General features: G+C 47.2%; 7 protein-coding genes across 7 annotated transcripts; 1 reads left to right on the forward strand and 6 right to left on the reverse strand.

Moving 5' to 3' along the window:
• Positions 1 to 2,142: 2,142 nt before the first annotated feature.
• N7469_001924 (uncharacterized protein) lies at positions 2,143 to 3,416 on the forward strand (the record flags this gene model as incomplete). Its single annotated transcript, XM_056640844.1, has 2 exons — positions 2,143 to 2,366; positions 2,414 to 3,416. 2 exons carry the CDS (start codon positions 2,143 to 2,145, stop codon positions 3,414 to 3,416), a joined length of 1,227 nt encoding a protein of 408 aa, XP_056503338.1.
• A 1,110-nt stretch (positions 3,417 to 4,526) lies between these two features.
• On the reverse strand, positions 4,527 to 4,910 carry N7469_001925 (uncharacterized protein; the record flags this gene model as incomplete). The annotated part of the gene is made up of 2 exons (XM_056640845.1): positions 4,527 to 4,724; positions 4,869 to 4,910. The coding sequence occupies 2 exons, from the start codon at positions 4,908 to 4,910 to the stop codon at positions 4,527 to 4,529; spliced, it is 240 nt and encodes a 79-aa protein (XP_056503339.1).
• A 405-nt stretch (positions 4,911 to 5,315) lies between these two features.
• N7469_001926 (reverse transcriptase) lies at positions 5,316 to 10,464 on the reverse strand (the record flags this gene model as incomplete). The annotated part of the gene is made up of 4 exons (XM_056640846.1): positions 5,316 to 6,719; positions 6,758 to 6,986; positions 7,887 to 9,235; positions 9,298 to 10,464. 4 exons carry the CDS (start codon positions 10,462 to 10,464, stop codon positions 5,316 to 5,318), a joined length of 4,149 nt encoding a protein of 1,382 aa, XP_056503340.1.
• A 1,354-nt stretch (positions 10,465 to 11,818) lies between these two features.
• Positions 11,819 to 12,761, reverse strand: N7469_001927 (uncharacterized protein; the record flags this gene model as incomplete). Its single annotated transcript, XM_056640847.1, has 2 exons — positions 11,819 to 12,070; positions 12,156 to 12,761. 2 exons carry the CDS (start codon positions 12,759 to 12,761, stop codon positions 11,819 to 11,821), a joined length of 858 nt encoding a protein of 285 aa, XP_056503341.1.
• A 3,275-nt stretch (positions 12,762 to 16,036) lies between these two features.
• Positions 16,037 to 16,369, reverse strand: N7469_001928 (DUF3759 domain-containing protein; the record flags this gene model as incomplete). The annotated part of the gene is made up of 1 exon (XM_056640848.1): positions 16,037 to 16,369. The coding sequence occupies one exon, from the start codon at positions 16,367 to 16,369 to the stop codon at positions 16,037 to 16,039; it is 333 nt and encodes a 110-aa protein (XP_056503342.1).
• Positions 16,370 to 19,520: 3,151 nt separating this feature from the next.
• N7469_001929 (uncharacterized protein) lies at positions 19,521 to 20,582 on the reverse strand (the record flags this gene model as incomplete). The annotated part of the gene is made up of 1 exon (XM_056640849.1): positions 19,521 to 20,582. One exon carries the CDS (start codon positions 20,580 to 20,582, stop codon positions 19,521 to 19,523), a length of 1,062 nt encoding a protein of 353 aa, XP_056503343.1.
• An 861-nt stretch (positions 20,583 to 21,443) lies between these two features.
• Positions 21,444 to 21,927, reverse strand: N7469_001930 (ankyrin repeat domain-containing protein; the record flags this gene model as incomplete). Its single annotated transcript, XM_056640850.1, has 2 exons — positions 21,444 to 21,842; positions 21,898 to 21,927. 2 exons carry the CDS (start codon positions 21,925 to 21,927, stop codon positions 21,444 to 21,446), a joined length of 429 nt encoding a protein of 142 aa, XP_056503344.1.
• Positions 21,928 to 23,987: the final 2,060 nt, after the last annotated feature.

Consider the following 23,987-nt stretch of genomic DNA (forward strand, 5'->3'; position numbering starts at 1 on the left):
AGACTATCTTGGCCACAGAAGCTCCACATAAGCATTGGCATTCGAAATTATGGTTGTGATGTAAACTTTTAGAGTTGGTTTACCTTCGTCCGTGCTTTTCGGAAACTCAATATCGCCATTTCAATTACCTTATGCCTCTATGTACAGTAGCAAAGAAGTTCTCCGTATGGTTTCAGGTACCGTATCATACGTCTCAGTGGAGAGCCTCCAGGTGTCTAGGTTGAAGAGCCCTCCCAGCTCCTCATGACACCCGCGATTTCCTGACGTATTCTGTGAAATAGTTGACCATAATAAGCTAACAAATATTCTTGATCGGCATGGCGGCGTTGCAAAGTGCCTTTTTCCTCAATCAATTGATAATTTGCGGCACGAAGTATCTTGTTTTCCTTTTCTAGGCGTTCGCTCTCAACATTTTTGGTATTGTAATTATCCAATAAGAGTGTATAAAATTCCACGACCTCCGACTTTTCGTGCGATTCTATGCAATTCAAAGGAGAAGCTTGGGTTTTCCCTTCAAAGAGCAATTCAAACGACTCATTTAGGTCGTGCGGCTGAGTCTGTTGAGACATGGTTGGCTCAGGCAACTATACCAAAAAAGAGTTAGCAGGGGACAGCACACTTTATGAGTACATACCCTCCAGTGGTTTAAAGCGTGATACCCCAAGTGAAGGGGGAAAAGTCCTCAAGATTAGCCGTCTGAGAGAAGAAGCTTAGAATGGACAAGTTTTCCCGCGTGTTAATAAGAATTGGCAAGGTCGTTCTTTTTACAAACAGAAAAATTCGTATTTGCAAAGCTACATTTATATCAAGCCTAAGACGGGGGTAGGAGGAGGGGGGGGGGGGGTGTAAAGATGTAGTGAGGGAGGTTTGGCTAGTCTATCGTCTTCAAATTTCCCGCATCTCATTGATCGCGCAGAGCCAGGGCCGTTGTAAGTGCCAGCAGTAAACTCGGTTGCGTTTTTGATTGAGAATGATTTTTCTGATGGTCCGGTTAGTCATTCCGCGTGGTTAGATTTATGATGAAGTCACTCTGTAGACAATTGCCATTTAGACGTAGGGGATGAGCATTTTTTGCAATGTGGATAGATAGTAGAGTGATTGTCGAAATGGTTTTTGGGCCCGTTTACGCTCTGATACGCTCTCTTGGACCCATTACCAAGACCTGAGCGCAGGTAATTCATTGAGGCTGTAACGTGAAGTTGCGATCCGCTGTAATCTGCGCATTCGCTAGAACAGCCACAATTAACGTACATTTAAGCTATATTCAAACCATCAGGTGTACTTTTATGGAGGGCAGGTTACAGGACCATATAAGGCAATTTCAAGAACGCCTGTATATCTTATTTACCCATGCCCCCGAAGGTGAACTATAATCCATAATGCCCTGGGCTAGAAGAGGACCTGTATTGCGATGGAGCTGGAGTGAGGTGGTTAGCATTCTACCCCAATTATAATTCAGTCTGCCAAATGGAATAATCGGAGAGTGATTAATTGGGAGGCTGGTGGGTTAGCACCTTGCCCTGAGGGCATTTCAACCCCATCTTCACCATGTCTTTAGCACAATAATCATCAACATGATCATACCTTCGACTTTGTTCATATCATGTCAACAAAGAAACACATTGTCTTGCATTATTGACATGTAGTATGTACTGTACAGTATATGAACAATTAGTTGAAACGACCGAATTTACAGTATCCCCCCGCGTCCCAGGTTCCTGGTCAGCAAGGCGAAGACAAAATAAAATAGGCTTGGTCTATATGTCCAATTTGACATCGCGGAATTTCTTATTTGCAAAAAGAAGCATATCATACATAATTGATGAGATACTAGATTTTTCTGGGTCTGCTGATTAATTGGTGTTTTGTGTGTCTATTTAGAACATGTAATAGTGCGGTCAGAAGGGAATCAGTCCGACGTGATTTCGTCCAATTTACAGACCAAAATTCTTCGCAATTCACCGGATTTCCAACTCAGTGACGTATCACGAATACTCAGATTTGTATTGAATCAATCCACATGCTTTACAAGATCGCAATAATGTCCGCTCAATGAAAAATCTTGCCCGGTGATTTGGGCTTTATATTATAAATAGGGGATTACAGCCAGCCATTTTATCAGAATTCAGTTAAGTTCTTATCATGGCCCAATCAAAGAGCCAGTCCCCTGTAACTGGCCAGGGCGAGCACCTTGACCAACCTCAACTAAACCCGAGCGAGCAAGTCAAATGCGACATCCAACATAATGAGCCGAGCAGAGAAGATGTACGCTCGGGCAGTCAGCAAACGTTTTCACTCAACATTTCCCCATCCTATGTGGCAGATTGGGATACAACGGCTGCATTTAGGGAGTTGTATCAGAACTGGTAAGGCGGAGTAGCTTCTATCAAATTTGGAGACTAACAACTCATAGGAAAGACGCAATTCTGGAAGAATTCGACCTAGACCGCTTAGAATTCCAGCCGCTCTACGAGGAAAAGGAAGACTATATAGCTATCTTTGTACCAGATGTCTCCAACCAGCATGAACACTGTCAAGCTTTAGGATTTATTCGATACGACAAAATGACTGGCCAGACGATTCTAGTCAATCCTTGTGCTCAACTGAAACCCGAAGCCCTAGATCTTGGGCACTCGTCGAAAAGAGAAAACACCAACCTTACCGGTTGCCATGGAGAGGGTCTTAAGCTGGCTGCTCTAGTCATGTCACGAAATGGTCATAGTATCAAGATTAATACTGCTAAGAGCCACTGGAACTTTTCTTTTTCTGGCTCAAGGTTTCGCTGCACGATCAGGCCAACAAGAATGATCAATTCCGACCCCAAAACCGACCCTACCAAGGACATGGCTCGAATGCAGCCCAATATTGAAAGAGATGTGATGGTCGTGATCGCACCTGCCAGGGGTAAGCATGGCCAGAGAATTGCGCTTGCAACCTTTCAGACATGGTTGAAAGTGACACTCGATATACGTGGGATTTCCTATCCGTCACATGTTATCGAAACCGACGCCGGAGACTTGGTCCTTGATCCCAGGTATTCTGGGAGAATATATCTGAAAGGCATGCTGTTGCCAGCTGCCTTTTCCGAGATCAAACCATACAAGCTTGGGTACAATTTTATTCAGGGGAGAGTCAACCGTGATAGGCAAATCATGGTTGATAAACACGAGGAAGCGAATACAGTGAGACAAATCTGGGAGCTTGCTATCCGCGAAAATGAGAAAGCTGTGCTGCCGATCTATATCGACTTTCTGCAAAACTTTCCTGAAGCGCCGGATGTAGAATCAGCGGACATCCTGCTGGCAGACACTACTAAAGCACTCATTTGGAGACACCTACTTTGCAAGGCAGATGGTAAAATTTTCTATTACAGTGAAAAGTCTCATGCTCAGGTTAGTTCATCACCAAATGCTTGATTTTAACCGTGCCTAATATCAATGGAGCAGAGCATTGGACTTATCAGAGATTCACTGAGAAAGACACCCACAAGGCTTCCGGAACTCCTCTGGAATCTACTTCGTTCAAACTCTCTACTTCGGACCCCAGAGGAGGAACAAATCGAGCAATTTAGAAATGCACAGATATGTGCGCCTCCTGATACGAGCTTTGGACGTACGATCCAGAGAGCATTGAAAGCATGCTTAGCATTGTTTCCTTGGTCAAAGAATGTTGAGGTGTATTTTGTCCAAGGCAAGGGAATTGGCGTTGATATCTTCTTTGATGCCAAGCATAAAGTCCTCAAAATTCACGATAGGTGGATCAATTTTCAAGAGATCCATCGAGGTAATCCTTGCCGCGACTTTTTCCCGAGTGAAATGGCCGGAGAAGATGATCCATTTTTCTGCGAGCACGTCATCGACGAGCTCCTTAGGATCTCTTTGAGCTCAATATTCAGACCTTCTGGCATCTCAAGAGCATATGAAACCAGAATTTTTCGGCAAATCCAGCTTTTGCTCCGGTATATGCCTCATAACATCAAAATGATACCAACCTCTCAGATAGGGTGTTTGATGGTTACATGGGAGGACAATGAGACTGAATCGTTCCGAAAGTCTCGTGTCTCCAGTACCTCATATCACATCGTTCTCCATGAAGAAAAGTGCGTTAGCGCAAGGACAGAGCTCCTGCATGGCAATACAGGTATGCAATGGCCGCTCCCTATGGAATATCGATCACTAATGGATAAGTTATCTGGAACGCTGGTCGTGCACCATGCGGATGCCCTCATAAATTCGCCAGCCAAAATGATAAAGTAGCACTTTTCGACCACTTAGATTGCTCGTCAACCTACTATCCCATGGTCGCCTTGAATCGTCCAGAAGCTTTTTATGGGATGCCTCCACAATCAAGTATCCCGACGCCTTCCTCTACAATTCCCCAACTAAAATCTTTACAAGCAAGGTCTCAAGTGACGGGAACGCAACCCATAAATATCGGTCACCAATTTGAGTTCCAGCAATATCCTCTTCCCGCACAAAATCAGTTTTCCGCTGGGGGAATGCAGTCTGTCAACGATCGAGCGCAGTTTACGGTGCAGCAGCAGCATGCACAGGCTTTGCATTCTGAATGGCAGCGAGCAAAATCCCGCGCTGAGCTCTTGCGTCTGTCACGACAGATGACGCACGCGGCTCATGCAGCAGAAATATCGCAAGCTTTGCCAAAGAGACAACTCGAGACTTCACACGACGTGGACGAGCCTTGCCAAAGGAAATGGGCCAAACAGTCTTGATTTATGGAAAATTTTGTTAGCAAAGACCACAATGTTAGCTGTAGAACTATCATCATTTATTCAAGATTTACAGGATTATTATACCTTAACTTACAATCTAGACATACATTATTAGAAAAATTCGCGTGTTTTGTATTACAAAGGTGATGAAATTTTTACCTGATGATACAAATTGTGACATCATGTGATGAGTATATTGTGAAACCTCCTGCTGCGAGGAATATATTTCACGATCTCGCTAAGAGTAAGCCATGCGACAAAGCTATCGGCAGAATCTTGCTTTTCTTATTCAGCGTCTTTGCTACGGAATCCGCCCCTGTAGGCTCTAAATTTTGGTGAATAGACGTCACGCAGTTACTAGCCGATAGACCTCCCTGAATACTCAGAACTCCCTTAGAAGATAAGTTCTACTTGCGAGATGTATCAACTGCCTTCACTGGTTACAGCAGTAGTAGTAGTAGTAGTAGATTTCATTTACACTGACCCCTCGCAAAAAAGCGATATGCAGTATACGACAACTATATATCTGAGTGTGTACATCTAGAGTGATCCACTTTCTGACATAAACTTAGAGCCTCGTCACGGCCTATCGTGGCCCATTGCCGTTCCCATTATTAGGCTGCCCTCGTGGCGCACGGCTGCGAAACCGCTGTGACGCCTCAGCAAAGTCCAGCACAGCTTGTACTGCCTTGCTTCGCGAGACGATGTCTGGATTACCTTTCTCACCTTCGGTTGAGCCTCCCAGCAGGCTCGGGATGCTATTCAACGCTCCCTCCAATTTGCTTCTCAATTCCACGCGAAGCCCCCGCAGCTTCGGGCAAACCAACAGGACGTGGGAGACGGTCTCACGCGCACCGCACTCGCACAGGTCATCATCACGGAAGCCGAATTTCTTCGCGTAGGTGGATAGCCAGTTATGGCCCGTACGTAGCTGTGTCAGCAGATACGCGCGGTTCCGCGGGAGATTCCCATAAAGTTTCCTGGTGTAACGCGCCGGGAGTGTATCGTCAATCCTCCGTAGGTGTAAGCCTTTGATGCTCGACTTCCATTCTTGCCTCCATTGAGCGTGGATTCGGTCGCGGATGAAGGCATTCTCCCTTGCTAGCAGTGGTCGGAAGGTGTGGCTTTTGCCCGGTTGCGCGGCATCCTTGGCGAGTCGGTCTGCTGTATCGTTGCCGGCGTTTTCACAGTGCCCTGGCGTCCATTGGAGCCGGAGCGTTATATGTTTTGCCTGAACCTCGGAGGCTGCTCGGAGAATTGCATGGACGATTGGTTGGCCCGACTTGTTTTTCACATTTTGGATTGCCTGCAAAGCTGATCTGCTATCGCAGAGGATTGTTGCGGTTGTGTGTATACTGTTTTCGGTGCTTGAGCATTGGTGGGCCAACTTGTATACCATGTTGACCGCGTAGAAGATGCCAATGAGTTCCGCTACATGGACCGACCACCGGTCCATCGGCCCCACCTGGATCTGTTGAGACTCCGTCGCCTCATCGTCATCATTGAGTGTGACCACGGCCGCTCCCAGGTGACCTTCGCGCCCTGAGGCGTCTGAGTAGACGACGATATCCGTTGCGTTCCTCACAGTCTCTGCTCTTTCTCTCGCCGTTTCTCGGTCGTGCCCAATCTCGATCTCCGTAAAGGGATCTACACGCCACGGGGGCAGCGGGCGTGGGTCAATCGTTTCCAGTTCGTTGAGTCTGTCGACGTTCATGGTCTTCAACGCTTCGGCTAAGGGGAACCGGGCATATGATCCCACATTGTTTCTACGGTTCCGGGCTCTTGATAAGGCATTCCAGATGGGATGGTCGCGGGGTAGCGTGTGGAGTCTCGCTATGGTGCGCTGTGCTCGGTAGCGAAGGCGGAGGTGCGTGGGGAGTATGTGGGCTTCGATTTCCAGCGTTGCGGTTGCTACCGTCCTGAACGCTGACAGGATCCTGATTAACACCGTTCGTTGGACCGTGTTCAAGTGTCGGAGGTGAACTTGTCCCTGAGCGGGTCGTGCCAGACTGTCGATGCGTAATCTACTATAGGCGCGACACATGCTTGATAGAGCTGTCGCATCTGCTCTGGGCGTAGGTGCCGTAGCCCGCTCAGCGCGAGCGTCGTCTTGGTGGCGCGTTTGATGGCCTGCTGAATGTGTTCTTTCCAGCGGAGTCCCTGGTCGAACACCACTCCCAGCAGCTTAGCTGTGGGCGATGGTTTGATATCGGTCCCATTGAAAGTGATATGTCCTTGAAGATGTACCCCCCTTTTCCTGGTGATATGGATGAGCTCAGTCTTCTCTGCAGCGAAGCAGGACCCGGTCCGCCGCGCCCATTCCTCGATGCGTGGGACATCCTCGGATTGTATCTTGGCTAAGGTTTCCTCGGGTGAGCCTCCCACTCGCCATCGGAAGTAGTCGTCGATGAATGCCGACGCGCCTCCGCGTGAGTTGACGGGCTGGTCAACCAAGTCGGCGTTGAAGAATGCGAACACGATGGGGGACAGTGGCGAGCCTTGCGCTAGGCCTGCATGTACTAACAGCTCTGTCTCAGTGCGGTAGTCGTCGAATCCAATATTGGCGTGCCGGTCGCTCATGAAGCTTGCAATCCATTTCCTGGCTACCATCGGGATCCGTCTCGCTCGTAGTGATGAGTCCAGGCTCGTCTTGTTCACCCCATTGAAGGCGCCCTTGAGGTCAAATGCAATCAGGGTTACCACCTTGTGCTTGTACCAGGCTTGATCGATCGCACTGGACAGTACCAGCAAGGCTTGCTCGGTAGTCCTGCCCGGGCGTCCGCCGAACTGGCTGTTCGGTAGCAGTTTATGTTTCTCTGCGAGGTAAGACAGCCGTCGAGCCATCACCGCCTCAAGGAGCTTGCCGAGCGTGTTCAGCAGCGAAATTGGACGGTAGGCACCGGGAACCGAGTAGTCAGGCTTTCCTGGCTTCCGTAAGACGATAATTTTCGCACTCCTCCATAGTTTCGGGTGGTGACCGAGTTCTATACACGCGGTGAAGATGCTGACAATAACGCTCTTTAAGTGTCTCCACGTCTTCTTCCAAACCAGCATTGGCAGATTGTCCTCTCCTGGCGCGGTCGTCCCGTTCGCGTTTTTCAGTGATCGTTCAATTTCGTGCTCAGTGATTGGGTGCCATGGTAGTTCTGTCTCTGACGCGGCTGGTGGGCTAGGGTCCGGTGTGTTCATTGCAGGGAAGAAAGCTTCCAGGAAAGCCTGTGCTTTGTCTTTGTTCTCTATAAGCTCCTCCGAGCCTACTCGTAGTGCTGGGACGCAACCCCATGCCTCTCGAGGTTTCATGTACGTTGCCGCTTTCCAGAGCTTCCCTTCCCCTGCCTCGTCCAGGAACCGTCTCCAGTGTGTGGCTTTAGCTTTCTCGATGGTCCGCGTCCACGCTCGCCGTTTCTTTTGCATGGCTTGAAAGGTCGCCGTCGTGCTGGCATGGTCTCGTCCACGTTCCGCACAGCTCGCCTGCCATCTCCTGCGCAGCTGGTTGACTTCGACTTGTTGTACCTTGAGGTCTGGTGTAAACCATCGTTTGGAGTATGGGGTTGGGCGTGTGTCGGGTGTGAAGCGGCCGACTGCTTGGGCCATCGCTGCTGTAAGGCTCTCCACAACCCGGTCAAGTGTTGGCCGGGTCTTAATCTCTTTCCATGGGCTCATTTGACGAGTGACTTCCTCCCCAATTCTGGCCCAGTCTGCTCGGTCGTACAATTTTCTTGCTTTGAGGCTTGGCCTGCTCTGAGCCTGAAGATTCCATTCAGAGTAGGTGGCGCGGTGGTCGGATCCATAGTTCTCATGATACAGTTGGCATTTAATGAGCAGATCTGGTCTGTCTGTCACTGTCTGGTCAATGGTTGAGTTTTGTCCTGGGTTGTTCAAGGCCCAGTACGTCGCTGTGCCCCGAGGGAGGCAGCTGGACAGGTTGTGAGTTTGGAAAAAGGTGATCAGATCGCTGGCGTGTTCGATAAATCTGGGTGGGATGTTATTGCCGCCCCACATTGGGTGATGTCGGTTGAAATCGCCAGCAATGATGATATTAGTAGTCCGGTGTCCGGTTTGCGTCGTGGCTGTGATGGTGTTTTCTATTGCTGTAAGCGTTGGTATTGCTGATGTGTCGTCGGTTGCAAAGATCGGTGCTGGTGGGATGTAGATAGAAAAGAAAAGCGTCTGGGACTCAGCCGTCCAGATCTTGATGGCGGCAACGTCCGGGTGATCGCAGGGAATCTGACGGTGAGAGGAGGTGGAGATTCGCCTGTTTACATAGATAAGGCTGCGAAACCGAGTTGCGTCGGTCTTTGTAGTGGGTCGATATAGTCGCCAGGCGCTGTGGTTGACGTGTGTGTGATAGGTAGTAATAGATGGCTCCTGGATCAAGAGGATGTCTAGATCCTGGTTCTGATGATCATTGATCAGTGCTTCCATTCTCGGTGCTGATTTCATCATATTCAACTGTAGTATTCGTAGGTTTGTCTCTAGCATCTGGTAGAGTCGAGGGTCACTGGGCTAGAGCACCGTCGATCACCGGTAGGGTGCTCGCCACTGCAATCGAGGCACCGGGCTCTCACTCCCGGTGGGCATCGTTCGCGCTCGTGCTGTCCTGCGCAATGCCCGCATCGGGGCGTTTCCTTGCACGACCATGCTAAGTGTCCAAAGCGTTGGCACCGGAAACATCTCTTTTTCTTGATCTCGCGTCGTTCAACATAGGGAATGTAGTGCTGGTTGACAAGGAAACCGCTACGAAGCATATATTCTGCGCCTTCTGCGGAGTCGAACCAGATTCCTAATGAAGCGAATTTCCCGAGCACCTTGTCCTTTGCTTTCATCCAGGCAAGTTCTTCGATGCGGAAACCGTGTTTTGCCAGGTCGTTCTCTTCGATGATTTTTACCGCGGCTTGGATAATCTGTTCCGCTGTCGGGGGGGAAACACCTGTACCCAGGTCAAATTCTTCGGTTGGGGTGCGGTGTACCACAACACCAAACCGTGGTTTAACCAGCTTTGTGTTGTTACCCAGTTTCTGTATCCATCCAGAGTTGTTACGCGCCACTTCAGCTGACTCGGTATCTTGGAATCGGATGAGATAGCCAGTTTTGGTGGTGCCGATACCGGCCACTTGGGCCTCCTGTGTTGCAGCATCACTCTGTAACGCTGTGCGGATGTGGTTGTTGACGGCATCGGTGGGGAGATATCGTCCAAACACGTTTCCGTCGCTGTTGTCGTTGTCTCTTGGGTCAACGACTGTTCTCTGGGTGCTGATCCGGATGCAATTCTGCTCTTTCTCGGACTGTCGGTGGTTCAGTGAGGGTGTGGTATTCCTACCGTTGGCTGCCACTGCTGCCCAGGTCCTCGTGGCGGCCGCTACAGGGGCGCTTTCAACCTGAGCTCGTAGGGCTTTCACTTCCTCATGAAGCTTCTCGTTCTGCTCCTGTAGGACATTTTGGCTATGTTTGATCTCCTGGAGTTCGTTCTGAGTAGTCTCGATTACTGCAGTTTGGCGACGGATGACCTCCTTTAGGGAGCTGACGAGTTTCCACACCTCTCTGGTTGTGATCCGACTCGCCGGATCCGAGGGTGTAAAGGCATCACTGCTTCGAGTCCGCTTCCGTCTTTCGTTCAGCAAGCAGCTCGTGTCAGTGACCGCTTGGGCTTCATGATCGTCCTCAACGACATTGGTGATGTTCTCCTGGGTGTTTGTGGGATGGGGCTCGGGCCCTCCCGTATGTGGGTCCGCCATCGATCTGCGGTTAGCTCCCGCTCGGTACACAACGCCGCAGATTTATATCACAGTAATATCAATCACAACGCAGTTCTGTACCACTGTACAGTCTCGTCTACAATACACTTGGATTCGAAATCGGCTTGCACTGGTTACAGCATTGCAGCAGGTTTACAGCATGGATCGAAATCAGTTTCACCATTTGAACACAGAGATTCTTTCCCGCGGGCCCACTTTCCAGCGCTCTAATCTATATATAGTTCATCCTAGTCTCACGGGGCTGAGTTGTATTGAAAGACATTTTCATGGAAACTAGATCTGATAAAGGACGTGAAATACCATAACCATTAATACAGCATCACGTAGTTCCTCAGCTCGCTCATGTGACCATACCCCACTTGGCAACGATATTCGCCACGTGTTCTATTCAAGCATTGTCAAGCTTAAGCTTTGAGCACCAGCACCTCCCTTCGCCAATTCAGGATAAAGAGACATTGCCTTCCCACCAAGAAGACAAGGCGAGTTCTATCTACAGTAGAATTCGAAAACAATTTCCCCTCCGGACACACATCGTTTGTTTTTCGATCCGTACCCGAAACAGCGCTAGGCATTATTAGGTCACCCGTAAAGAGCCCGTGTTTCACCGAAGTGCCGTTCTGCGTCGGTATTGGATTTCAGTATTGAGACTTCTCAGCATATAACCCGGGCATAGCCTATCGGCAATCATTGGCGGAAAGGCAGATATTTACGGCACCTTGGCATTACGGCATAGATTCATAGTAGATTCATATCAAGTAGATGGGCAGAATCAAATGTCGGTAAAAGCGGAGAGAATCTTAATAGTATTATTCTTCTATTCAACCTCCTAGACTTCCTACTTCATGATTCCCAAGGTACTTATTGGTAAATCATCATTGGGGCGCCTCTGAGCCTTACTCTCAGATATTTATAGAAAATCACGAAAACAGCTGTTTAATACTATAATCATCCACAGCATGTTCTCGTAGACGGAAGGGGGGGAAGATCTGACGATGTGTCCTGTTTTACTGAGTCTCGTCGCTTTACTCCTCTCTAAATGCTTCTTCATTGTATTTCAATCCACGATGAGGACCGGACTGGTTTGTAGACACATGACGCATATTTAATCAAAGTAAGAGGGTTATGCTGTTTCAGAAGTACAGTTAAATTTGTAGGGTCCTGGCTAAGCTCGCAATGGAGATATAAACTTGATAGGTCTGGGATGATAGATTACTACGTGGTCCTATACAAACATTCTGTCTAGCACCTTTTTGAGTAAACGCATAGGGACACAACAAAACTCTAGCCAGGCTGTGAATAAGAGAAACCACCTACAATGAATGAAAGGTCGACATCATTGTTCCCTCAGCAACTTAGCGTCATTCTGGGCCTTCTCGGCATCCTGAATCTGCTGAAAATAGTCTGGAATTCCACCGGACTTGTTATCCATAAAGTTCTTCATTTGTGATACGACTTCCAGCAGAGTCCGAACAACGGGAGTCCACTCCATGAACAGAGATTTTATCAAGCCGATGAACGCATTTCGAGACGTTTCATCCTCAGCATAACGTTTCGCCACCTCTTTCTCCTTAGGCGGGAAGTCCCGCTGAAGCACAGATAGCATGAATTCATCGAGAGGTATATGTACGTTGGCTTAGCAATGTGATGGGCTTAAAAGAAGAAACACATACCCTTTCTTTAACAATTATCTCACCGCCGATGGTGTCTTGATAGCCAGCCTGGTATGCCAACTTACAATCCTCTCTCAAATCATCCCATTCAGGTACTTCTATTAGTTGATTGTAGAGACCATTCTCAGCGACAACTTGCATCCTAGCAATCGACATCAATAGTCCATGTTTCTCTCCAGATATGCCTTTTATCGCGTAAAAGTTGTAATCCGGTACGAAAAAAGACGTTTTAGGATCCAAATAGGGGTCACAATACGCTTGAAGATACAACGACAGGTTCAAGGCCAGCTTTTTAGACAAGCTGTTAATCACCTGGTCATCTTCATGGGACATTTTGTTTGTCGAAAGGTAATCAAACATTGCGGATCGAATCCCCCTATTTCGATCTAAAGTGACTTCCCAGAACTTTTGGAGACTTTTGTCGATTATTTCGCGGCACTTCTGAAGCCTGTCCCATTCTTCGTTGCTCATTATCTTTACTTTCCCTGAACCGCCACGAATCTCCTTCTCACGCGCCTCCTGGACGCTGTCAAATCTCTCCCATGCAGCATCGATTCTCGACTGCCTGTCGACAAATTGCTGGATTGTCATTCCATTCTTGCCCATTTTGCTGATTGTAACCGAGGCGGATAATATGTAAGTGTTAAATTGAGAAGGAATTGGGAATGAATTTCGAAATGATCTAGTCTGAACAGTCTTGACTCTTATATCCTCGATTAAACCAAACATTGCACGCATCTACGTCATACCGCTCTTTGAGCTTCCTTATTCCACGGCTCATTAACGAGATTAATGCGTCACCGGTACTATCACTAAATACTATCACTAAAGCGCTTCTGTGTATAAATTCCTCCTACCTGGCTCCATCTCATTGGCCGCTTGCGGATAGCGGTCTGCAGCTGGAGGTGGATGAACATGCATAGCAATCGTATTAAGGTGGGGCAAACCGTTCGGGACCAATTATCAAAGGCATTGAGCCCAACGTACATAATTGGCACAGCAATCGATCATTGCAAAAGATATGATAACCTGAACGCAGTAAGGCCATCTGTATCACCGTGGCAGTGTAACGTTGTTGAATACTTGAGGAGGTGATAACGTAATGTATTGGATTTCGTAGTTAGACCGTGCATAACGTTGTGTAATTCTCTAGCTGCAGCAATGGAAAATGACGCAGTATTGCAAATCGACTAAGGCATGGATACGATGCACTCAACATATTTGTCTGTATCACCCTAGTTGTGTAACGTAGATGACGATCTAATATGTGACAACGTGAAGGTTAAAAGTTATATAATCTTTCCAATAAGTGCATTGTGATAAGCTGGTAAGGTTACACAACTGAATGATAGGTAGATGTCGCCACCAAAACCTCTTTCATCTCCAGTTGGGGGTGACTAGGCACATGGCCGACCTAGATGCTGGTAAAGCCGATAGCGCAACGTTGAAGATAATCTAAGTTAATAGATAGAAACCACTGATCTGAAGGATCTTTCTTCCGTACAGTATCTGGGCCACGAATACACGCCATCAGTAATCTGCCCCAATGGATCAGGAGGAAATAGTTGACCGTTCATTCTTGTGCCAACATCAATCCGGGCAAGCAGTAGTTACTGTAATCCATTGGTTAGATGTGATTATGATAATGCATAGGGAGAACAGTCACCTGATTGTATATTACCAGATTTAGTAAAAAGCTAAACTGAATAATGGAGCTGTGGTGAATGATACAAAGCAAGACTTAACTCTCTGGCCTAGTTCCTACTAGGAAGATATAAAACGAGAAACCAGGGATATTTTACGACGGAAAATAGCCCGCAGCCGACGAGTGAGATTGGATGATACTAATATGGTTTTGTCGGTAATATCCCAACGGGATGTTGACAAGCGACTTGGGTACAACTATTGATTGGCAAGTAGTAGAGAAACAGCTACTAACTTATGTGCCTTTCTGCCCACAACAACGGGACTAGTGTGGCGGCGTAGGTGGGCAGAAGAGGAACAGAGAGCCTGTCGATCATGTTCCTGGGAATGGATCCACCCGATCCAGACTTCGCATCCAGGCACGGCCCACGATACAGGAACCAGCCAAAATTTCCAGATCATACGCTTTAGCCCATCACTCGAAGAGGCTGCTTCCAATAATTTCAAGCGCACAATCTAAGGATCATCAAATTATATTTTGTGATTGCTACTATCGAAAGCGGAGGACATGATGCACTTGGTCTTACCAAAAACATTTTTTGAGGGCCGCAGCTTTGTGAGGGACATGAAGCTCTCAGGAACTCTCCAGATTGTCAAGTCACGTGCATTTCCTAATACCTAGCATCCCCCAGACCTTTGCCCCGAAATCATTTCACCTGCTCACTGAGCAGAGGGTCCAGCAAATGGGAGCAGATGGAGCCGGTCCTCGTTCCCCTTTGCAGCTTTCCATTACCTTGCTCGCTAAATCTCTCTTCACCACCATTCAATCCACCCTCCCGCCTCTCCGCAACATGGCACCAAGACTGCCTCTCTCAAAGCTTGTAATGATTCGCGATATGATATTGAGCAAATCACTGACCACCTCACAAATGGCTGAAGCTGCTGAATATAGTAAGCGTTCAATCATCAACATTAACAACAACCTTCGCCAGTTGGGAAATGTTAGAGCACCCCCAACTCGCGTCGGCCGATGACGAAGCATAATCTCTCCGATGCTAGCAGCCTTGTATAATCGTCAATTCGAAAAGCCTGGGCTATATACAGACAAGATGTTAATCTTTATATGGTACGAATTTTATGTTCTGGCTACAGATTCGAGCATCAAGCAGGCTCTTGCTTCAGTGGGCTGGTTGAAGAAGGTGGCTCGACAGAGGGCGAAAGAACAGAATGCCGATTTACAAGATTATTATTTGTATAATCTGTCGGACTTTCAGTTGTATCAATTGGTTTATATGGATGAGTCTGGATGTGATAAGCGAATTGGGTTCAGATGAACGGGCTGGTCTCTGTTGGGCGTGGCACCGTTGTAGGTGTCCAATTTCTATCGCAACCAGCGGTACCAGATTCTGTCTGTATATGCCCAGGACGGCGTCGTCCTCTCGTGTGTATTTCAGGGCTCTACTGATGCTGCAGTTTTCGAAGACTTTATTGATCAGCTTCTTCAGCATTATGGAAGGTGGCCTGAGCCGAAATCTGTTCTGATTATGGACAACACATCTTTTCATCGTTCTCAATGTATAGAGGAAATGTGCACCGATGCAGGAATAAAGCTGGTTTATCTGTTATCTTACTCACCAGACTTGAACCCCATCGAGGAGTTCTTCTCAGAGTTGAAAGCATTTATCAGACGGAACTTTTTCCGGTATGCAGAAGACCCAGACCGAGAGTTTCAGGCTTTGCTCGGATGACGCATTGAAGTTGTTGGGTCTCGAAAACAGAGCGCTTTAGGACATTTTAGACATTCTAGGGTGGTTGTTGGGGACCATAACTAATCGATAGGTTCTATAGCGGTACAGTATGGCGTTGGGTTGTAGCAGTATATGTCATCAGTTACTGTACCACAGCGACTCGATCTCCTAGTTCTATATCGCGATATGAGCCTACAGGGAGCCTGGTTGAACAAACTGCCCACCTCGTTCCAGCTTCCCTATATCCCATTGTACCACCCCGTGGTAGTCAGCAACAGGTTGGCTATCCACCACATCACCCAGGTCGACCTTCGATGGAACTCCACCGCCAATCCCAACCATCAGTCCGAACCTGATTGATTGAAATGTGTTTATCATGGAGGTCGCAACAGTCGCGGCAGGGTTGGTTCCAATATTAGGTAGGCAGGCTATGACGACGTTGTGGCCGCATATTGAGCCAAGACTATACAATACCAAAATTGAAACGGCCTATATACAGAATCCCGTTTGAATAATTATATCGAAGGCTTCTCCTTTCACATCCTCTGCGTAAACGGGGTCAAGTTTGTCTTTTTCAATAATGCTGTCAACAAATGCCGCCACGGAGTCATTTAGCATCTTCTCAACTTCGCGTCGGGAATCAGGGGATCCTATATATGTTACTCTTGTTGCCTTGCTTACTGGGATGGGAAGTTTACCATATTTTTCACAATGATCGTCGAACGCTTTCACCGCCGCATATGAGGCGGCCTTAATAATGAGGAAACGATGGGGATCAGCTCCATTGGGTGCGTCGACGACCTGGTTGTAGGCCTCCACCATTTTTGGGTTATCTATCACAGGTCAGCTCGCAATGGGAAGAGATATGGACGGTGCACATTTCCCACCGGTAAACAAACTCATGATTTGTTTGTTTAAAGAACTTGCTGTTCTATTAAGAGATAAAACTTTGTGATGAATTAACTTAGAATTATGAAGGCCCTCGGGTAGTGGTGGATTTATATAGTTACCATCATTCTACTGTGTTCATTAGATATGCTTTGCCGATCAGTGGCGGTGAGGTAGAAGTATAGAAACACAAATGACGTCATCCCTTGTTCTACCTGGTACGCTTTCAGCCGAGTATATGCTGCGGCCTTCTCTTACGTCATAATTACGTTGTCATCACTGTACTTGGCAGATCTACTGTATCTTGGCGCAGAATATACTATGGTATAATTTCCAAAGTAAGAGGGCAGGGAGCGTCAAGCACGACTGGGGGTTCGCTCACGACTGGAGAATCGAACACGACTAGGCAGTCCAGTAAGACTAGGCAGTCCAGTACAGTGCCGGCCGTTATTGCCTTCCCTGTAAGAAGACAGAGAGATACTATTTCAAACCCTAATCACATGATACCATAACCAATGTTGCCTCTGACGTAAATTACACATACCGTATATACGGCGTAATAGTACTTTGCTTTGTACCCCTTTGTACAAGTACTACAATTAATGGCGTACGGATATAGTCTATTTTTGGATATGTAGCAGTACATGCCTGTACGGCATTGTACTTTCAGCCTTCTTACAACGTAAACTTGTAACGGATTTTTAATTACATGACTAACCATATTTGGGTTATCGTGTCATGTGATTAGGGCTTGAAATAGTATAGCTATGTCTCCTATATGGAAGGCAAAAACGGTCAGCACTGTATGCGTTATGGTCGTTGCGAGGGGTCGGAAGAGGTTCGTGCTCTTCATCTAGCATGGCTCTCGCTGCGGTCTGTTCTTTTGGAAGGGCGCATACCCATCCGATGGTATAGGCATCGTGTCGAAGGTGCTTTCGGCATGGGAGTGTTTCGGGACTAGTATTATTTTCTGGTGGCACTGATTGCTCTAGTTGTGATGGGGGGGTTCTCAGCCATCTTGAATGGAGGACGACTCGACGAAGCAGGGTGTCTAGACGAGCGGATAGTACTGAATCTGTCAATCAGAACTCTCTCTCCTAGCATAATAAGAGATCTCAGGCCTGATTATTCGAAAGAAAGGTCGGCAAACTAAATAGCTGACGGAGGACATTGCTGAGGACGGGCAGAGGTACAACAAAATTGGCCAGTTCAGGTAAACTATAATTGTCACGTGGATCTTCTGGACCTGAGCTGAAAGAGGGGTACGTCCTCAGCCTCATCATCATCCGCCGTTCCACCCCCACACCGCTTTCTGAAGGAGCTTCTGTCGATCATGTTTCCATGTGGTGGGGCTTGTGCCTGTTCCTAAGAATGGTTCGACCCGATCAAGAATAGTCAGATCCGCGATAACCAGCCAAAGTTTTTTTAGATAAAAACGCTTTAAAAATGCTTTAACCTCAGCACAAGAAGAGCCTCTTCGCGGCAATTTTCGCAAATTTCTAGAGAGAAAGCAGATTACAGTTTGTCTTTGATACTGATTGATCGAGTAAAAATGCGCCGGTCTCTCAATCACCTTTTTTTGAGGGCCGCAGCTTTGAGAGGGGCCGCAAAGCTCCCAAGAACCCAACATGGTCGCATCACGTGCATTTCCTAGTACCTAGCATCCCCCCGGACTTTTCGGCCAAAATGTTTTCACCTGCTCCCTGAGCAGAGGGTTGAGCAAGGTGAGAAAATGAATTGGTTTTCTTCACATTCGGTGGTTTCCTACCCGTCTCTTCCGCCCAATACCACCTCCCTCAACGTTCTGATGCTTGGACAGTACCGTCCTTCTATGTACAACATGGCACCAAGACTGCCCCTCTCAAAACTTGAGATGATCCAAGATATGATTTTGAGCGAATCACTAACCACCTCACAAATGGCCAAAGCTGCTGAATGCAGCAAACGATCCGTCATTAACATCAGCAACAACCTTCGCCGGTTCGGAAATGTCAGAGCACCCCCAACTCAGGTCGGTCGACGACGAAGCGTAACTCCCCCGATGCTACAGGCATTGTGCGACCATCTGTTGGAAAAGCCAGGACTATATGTGGATGAGATGACAATCTTTTTATGGGACGAATTCCGTGTCCAGGTGACAAATTCCAGTATCAAGCGAGCTCTCGCTTCGGTGGGTTGGTCCAAGAAGGTGGCCCGACAGAGAGCAAAGGAGCAGAGTCCAGACTTAAGAGACTTCTACCTACATAATCTATCGGACTTTCACTCGTATCATTTCGTCTATGTGGATGAATCTGGATGCGATAAGCGGATTGGGTTCAGACGGACAGGCTGGTCTCCGTTAGGCGTAGCACCTTTGCAGGTAGCCAACTTCCATCGTGATCAGCGCTACCAGATACTGCCTGCATATTCTCAGGATGGAATTGTGCTCTCTCGAATTTTTCAAGGCTCCACCGATGCTGCTCTATTTGAAGATTTTATTGACCAGCTGCTAAGGCATTGTGGAAGGTGGCCTGAGCCTAAATCCGTTCTAATCATGGATAACGCATCTTTCCATCACTCTGATCGTATAGAAGAGATGTGTGCCGATGCAGGAGTGAAGCTAGTATACTTGCCACCTTACTCCCCTGACTTGAATCCTATCGAGGAGTTCTTCTCCGAGTTAAAAGCATTTATTAGACGGAACTGGGTGCGGTATGAAGAAGACCCAGAACAAGGGTTTCCGACCTTTCTTGAATGGTGTATCGAAGTTGTTGGATCTCGAAAGCAAAGCGCTTTGGGCCATTTTAGACATGCTGGTGTGGATATTGAAGATAATTAATCGTTAGATTTGAAACAGCTTGGCGTTAAATATATATTATGAGCTTACCACCTACTTTATACCCTAATCATTCTACGTTACGCCTCATTCTACAGCAGTAGTAGTAGTAGTAGTAGTAGATTTCATTTACACTGACCCCTCGCAAAAAAAGCGATATGCAGTATACGACAACTATATATCTGAGTGTGTACATCTAGAATGATCCACTTTCTGACATGAACTTAGAGCCTCGTCACGGCCTATCGTGGCCCATTGCCGTTCCCATTGTTAGGCTGCCCTCATGGCGCGGCTATAGTGAAATTGCGGATGAGACGGATAGCAAGGACCCGATTTTGGTTGCATCTCTATTAGGTACCGCGAAAAAGCGGGCAAAGCGGAAGCTAAGAATTTGGACAGAGACTTTGTGGCAGATACTGATTTGTTCCGAGTTCGTTTGCTTGAGCGTCGGCTTTTCTTATTCTCAATCTGGAACGGTGGCGGTTTATTGTGAAAACGGCGGCGAAGATCTTCAATTGTGAGTATAGGTTTGGCGGGGAGAGCGGGTTTTTGTGCTGGGGGAATTGGTTGCGGTATGGATGTGGCAGGTCGCTGGAGGACGGAGGCATATGTGTTTTGTTGGTTTTGGGGCGAGGAAGTGACGGAGGGTATTGCTTGATGAGGCTGGGGAGAGTGGGCGGTTGGAGGTAGTTGAGGTTCAGGGTCGGTGAGAGTGGTAGATGGAGGTGGAGTGTAGGAGTCAATCTCTACAGTAGAGGGTGCGGTTGGTGTTGACTGGGTCGGTGTCTGTGTGCTAGCGTTTGCGGTGGTTTTCTTGTGAGATGTCCTATTCGAAGTAGAATGGTGGGGGTGGGTTGATCTAGGCGACGGACGTGTGTTGGTTGAGGGGGTAAGTGTATCGGCGGTTTGGGAGTGTTGTTTCAAATCATTGTAGATGGTCTGCCATAGGCAGTCTTTCGAATGTGGAAGCTGTGTTTCTTGGAAAGATCCACGTTGGAAGCTATCTAGGCGCTTGAAATTTTGACAGGCAAAGCAGCAGGCCAGACCGCCGCCAATTGTGTGTGGTTGGTAGTAAAAGCCGTTTTGAGCTAGTTGGAGCGGGGTGACGCCATTGAGCACTTGTCCCTGGAATGACAGAGCCCTGGCAGTGATGGTAGAATAGGTGGTTGAGATGAAGAATTTCTCCTGGATGGGACGTTGTGGGGGAGGTCGATGGGTTGGAGTGGAGGGGTTCGCGGATGTGGAGGCGGGAGATGAGCGGCGAGACCCTGGAAGCTGGGATTTCATCCCCTTATTTAGAGCTCTCGCCTCGAGTACAAGATCGTCGAACATGTCCGCCATCGCTCGTCCAGCGATACAGCATAGATGGATCGATCGAGAAGTTCGAGGTGCATTTATCTCAGGTCTACCTCCTTCTACAGTCGCGCTTTCACAGAGCCACTCGAAATCAGCTTCATCTGTCCGCTTTCGCAGGTCTGCCTCATTCTACAGCATGGATCGAAATCAGTTTCACCATTTGAACACAGAGATTCTTTCCCGCGGGCCCACTTTCCAGCACTCTAATCTATATATAGTTCATTCTAGTCTCAAGGGGCTGAATTGTATTGAAAGACAAATTCATGGAAACTAGATCTGATAAAGAACGTGAAATATCATAACCGTTAATACAGCATGACGTCGTTCCTCAACTCGCTCATGTGACCATACCCCACTTGTCAACGATATTCGCCACGTGTTCTATTCAAGCATTGTCATGCTTAAGCAGTGAGCCTCAGCGTCGCCTTTTCCTAAGCCAGTATAAGGAGACACTGCCTTCTTGCAATGAAGTGAAGGTGAGCTCTATCTAACGGAACAGTCCAAAACAGTGGAGATAGATGGCTCGTTCTAGTGAGACTATCTCATTTTGTCACTCTTGACAGCGTGAGATCACTAAGAAATTATGCATTTAAGTAGCCATGCCTAGAAAATTTGATGAAATCATAAATGATGAGTTATGGGGTTATGTAGGACTTGAACAAAATAGTAGAGGTTAAGGAAAGAATCAAGGTTTCCCAGAACGTGCAGACGGCATAAGAGTGGATTGTTTCACAGAGTTTGTTGGAATTATACTGTAGGGCCGCACTACTCTAAAGATATAAGAGACAACCAAGCGGTCCGACAATGCCTTGATAGCCTTTTGTTGAGTCGAAAAGCCTAATGAGTATTGCCGTCTTCGCCGCCCTCGACGTTGACGTCCGGTCCTTGGCCCAAGAGCAGTTTAACAATCTCGCGATGGCCTTTCGACGAAGCGGCCTGAGGAGCATTGCCGTGTTCGCCGCCCTGCACGTTGACGTCCGCTCCTTTATCCAGGAGGAGCTTCACAATCTCGCGATCGCCATCAAATGAGGCGGCCTGGAGAGCATTGCCGTAGCGACCACCCTGCGCGTTGATGTCTTCTCCTTTACTAATCAGATCTTCTACAGGCGCCAAGAGCCCATTGAGGCAAGAATAGTAGAGTTTCGAAGCTCGCGGAGGACCAGGGTCATTGTCCCAACCCCTATCAGCCTGATACAAACGACTCCATCGTTGGAATGTCACTTCCTCTTCAAAGAACTTGACAGTCTCTCAAATAATCTCTTCAAAAATCCCCGGCCAACGAAGCATAGACAGCCCAGAACTCAGCCGCATATCTTGCCATCGGAAAAAGCCTCTTTATCTCTTTGTGACCTCCCTTGATGTCTCTAAGATAAGTCAAGCATGTCCTCGTGATAGAAATGCTGGCAGTCATGACTCTGAAGCCGTTGTCTCTGAGAAGATATTGTAGATCGAAATGCAGATTTCTTGATAAAAACAATAATAATGGCTGTGGTTCACTTTAAATATCGGCCTGTGCTAACTCATCCATAAAATTAACCATAATTGACAGTCTGCCCTTTTCTCTATCTTTCAGGTTACCAAGCGCAGAGTCGTATGGATCAGAATTCATCCACGCTGACCACTTCTTGACTACTGCGATCGCATTTTTAGAGGAGATCTTGAACCATTCATGATGCTCCTGTAGGCACCCTGTACAATCGGTACGTACTTGACTGTCGACTAACTCTGCATGACATAATCGCTCGACGCGTTTTGCTCTTGGGACCAGTGTTGGGTTAGGCAGCGTAGGATATATCACTTTAAATTGTCTGTTGCATCGAAAGCGTAACTCTTCGAGTCGACTGGCCACAAGTTGAGTTGTATATCCAATCTTTATAAATCCTGGAACTTTTTCTGCTTCAAGCACATAAATATACCCTGGCTTCAATTCCGTGGAATTCAAATCTTTCTCAACATAGCCCCGAATATAGCTGTTCAACGTTCTCTTTCCCCGTGCATTTTTTCTGTTCAAAATACGGAAGGGGGTGGTGTCAAATCCTTCCAGTTCAGATAGAACTGTTTGTTTGTCGACGTTAACAGAGAGCAGAGCTCCCAAAGTTGGTATATTGTGAGAGTCAGCATCAAGAGCCCTGCTGCGACTACTCCTCCCAAAGCCTCCGAGTTGTCTTTCATATTCGTCGATAATAGGGCATTGAGAAAAGCTTTTCGAATCTGAGTCGGCCCTGGCGAGGATCTTCAGGATTTTCGACCTCCACAAGTCCCGTCTTTTTACAGGCATCGTAAGCTCATGCTCCACGCAATAAATATTTTTTTCCAGAATTCTCAGATGATTGTCGATGTCTGTATCTTTCGAATATGTGAGAAGTTGAATTATTTTACCAATTTTCTTCCGGTATTCTTGAACTTTCCATCCTCCAATATTCTTTCTGCACGGATTTCTGTCCGCCTTTATGACGGGGCATAAAGCCGAAGCAGGCTCAAATACTTCCATGATTTGCAAGACAAAAGGAAGTACATCCTTTTCTTGGACTGGAAAAATCGATTTCCATTTAGCCTTTCGTTGGTCGTGTTCATCCTTAAGTTTATGTGACCCACAATACGCAATTTTAGCTAGTTCTTCTAGCTTTGAGGCCAGTTCCGGGGATTCCTGACTGAGTAAAATCATGGAACGTATAAGAAAGTCAATATTGTCTCTGTTCTCGATCAGTATTGATTTGGAACAAGTTGTCTCCGGCCCAGTAGAACGTTCACACTTCCAGTTACCCAGCCCAAGGCGACCCCGCAGATTCCAATCATTGGCTGGAGGTTGGCATCTCAACGATTGCCCCTCAAGGGCTTTTGATTGGGTTGGAGTCAAAGGAAGAGCTTTAAAAACGGGCCGCTGTACTAGGACAAAGTTCTGTGATGTGCTATACTGGCTTTTTGGAAAATGGGTGGAGTCCGTTGACATTTCGATATGCAATTGTATGATGTATTAGACAGTGTATATAGCTAGTAGCTGAGGAACGGGCTTGGTTGGACTTAAACTAATGTAGGACGACGAGACTCATGTTGGACATAATTCACGAATTGTTTTTGCTGTGAAGGAACCCATTATGTTATAAGAATGCTCGTAGCACGGTTGTTAGTTACAGTATGGGTACCTGATGGAGGCCCAAAACAAAACAAGGCGACAACCTGCCAACGCATCTTCTGACTAAGATAACACCCGCCCAAGAATACCCTAAAACTCACGGTCCCGATTGTTCTTCTCAGGCACGCTAGTCTATTTATAGTTACTTCATACTTTCGAGGGTGGTGAGTCGAGTCGCCTTTGAGTCAAAGGCTTTGACTCAGTTAAGATTATTTGAAGATCCTGATCCGAAACCCAAACGGGTATCC

The sequence above is a fragment of the Penicillium citrinum genome (assembly GCF_028827155.1).
Source record: "Penicillium citrinum strain IBT 23319 chromosome Unknown utg000002l:1.0-3833315.0:1.0-3834789.0, whole genome shotgun sequence".
NCBI classification, from domain to species: Eukaryota; Fungi; Ascomycota; class Eurotiomycetes; order Eurotiales; family Aspergillaceae; genus Penicillium; species Penicillium citrinum.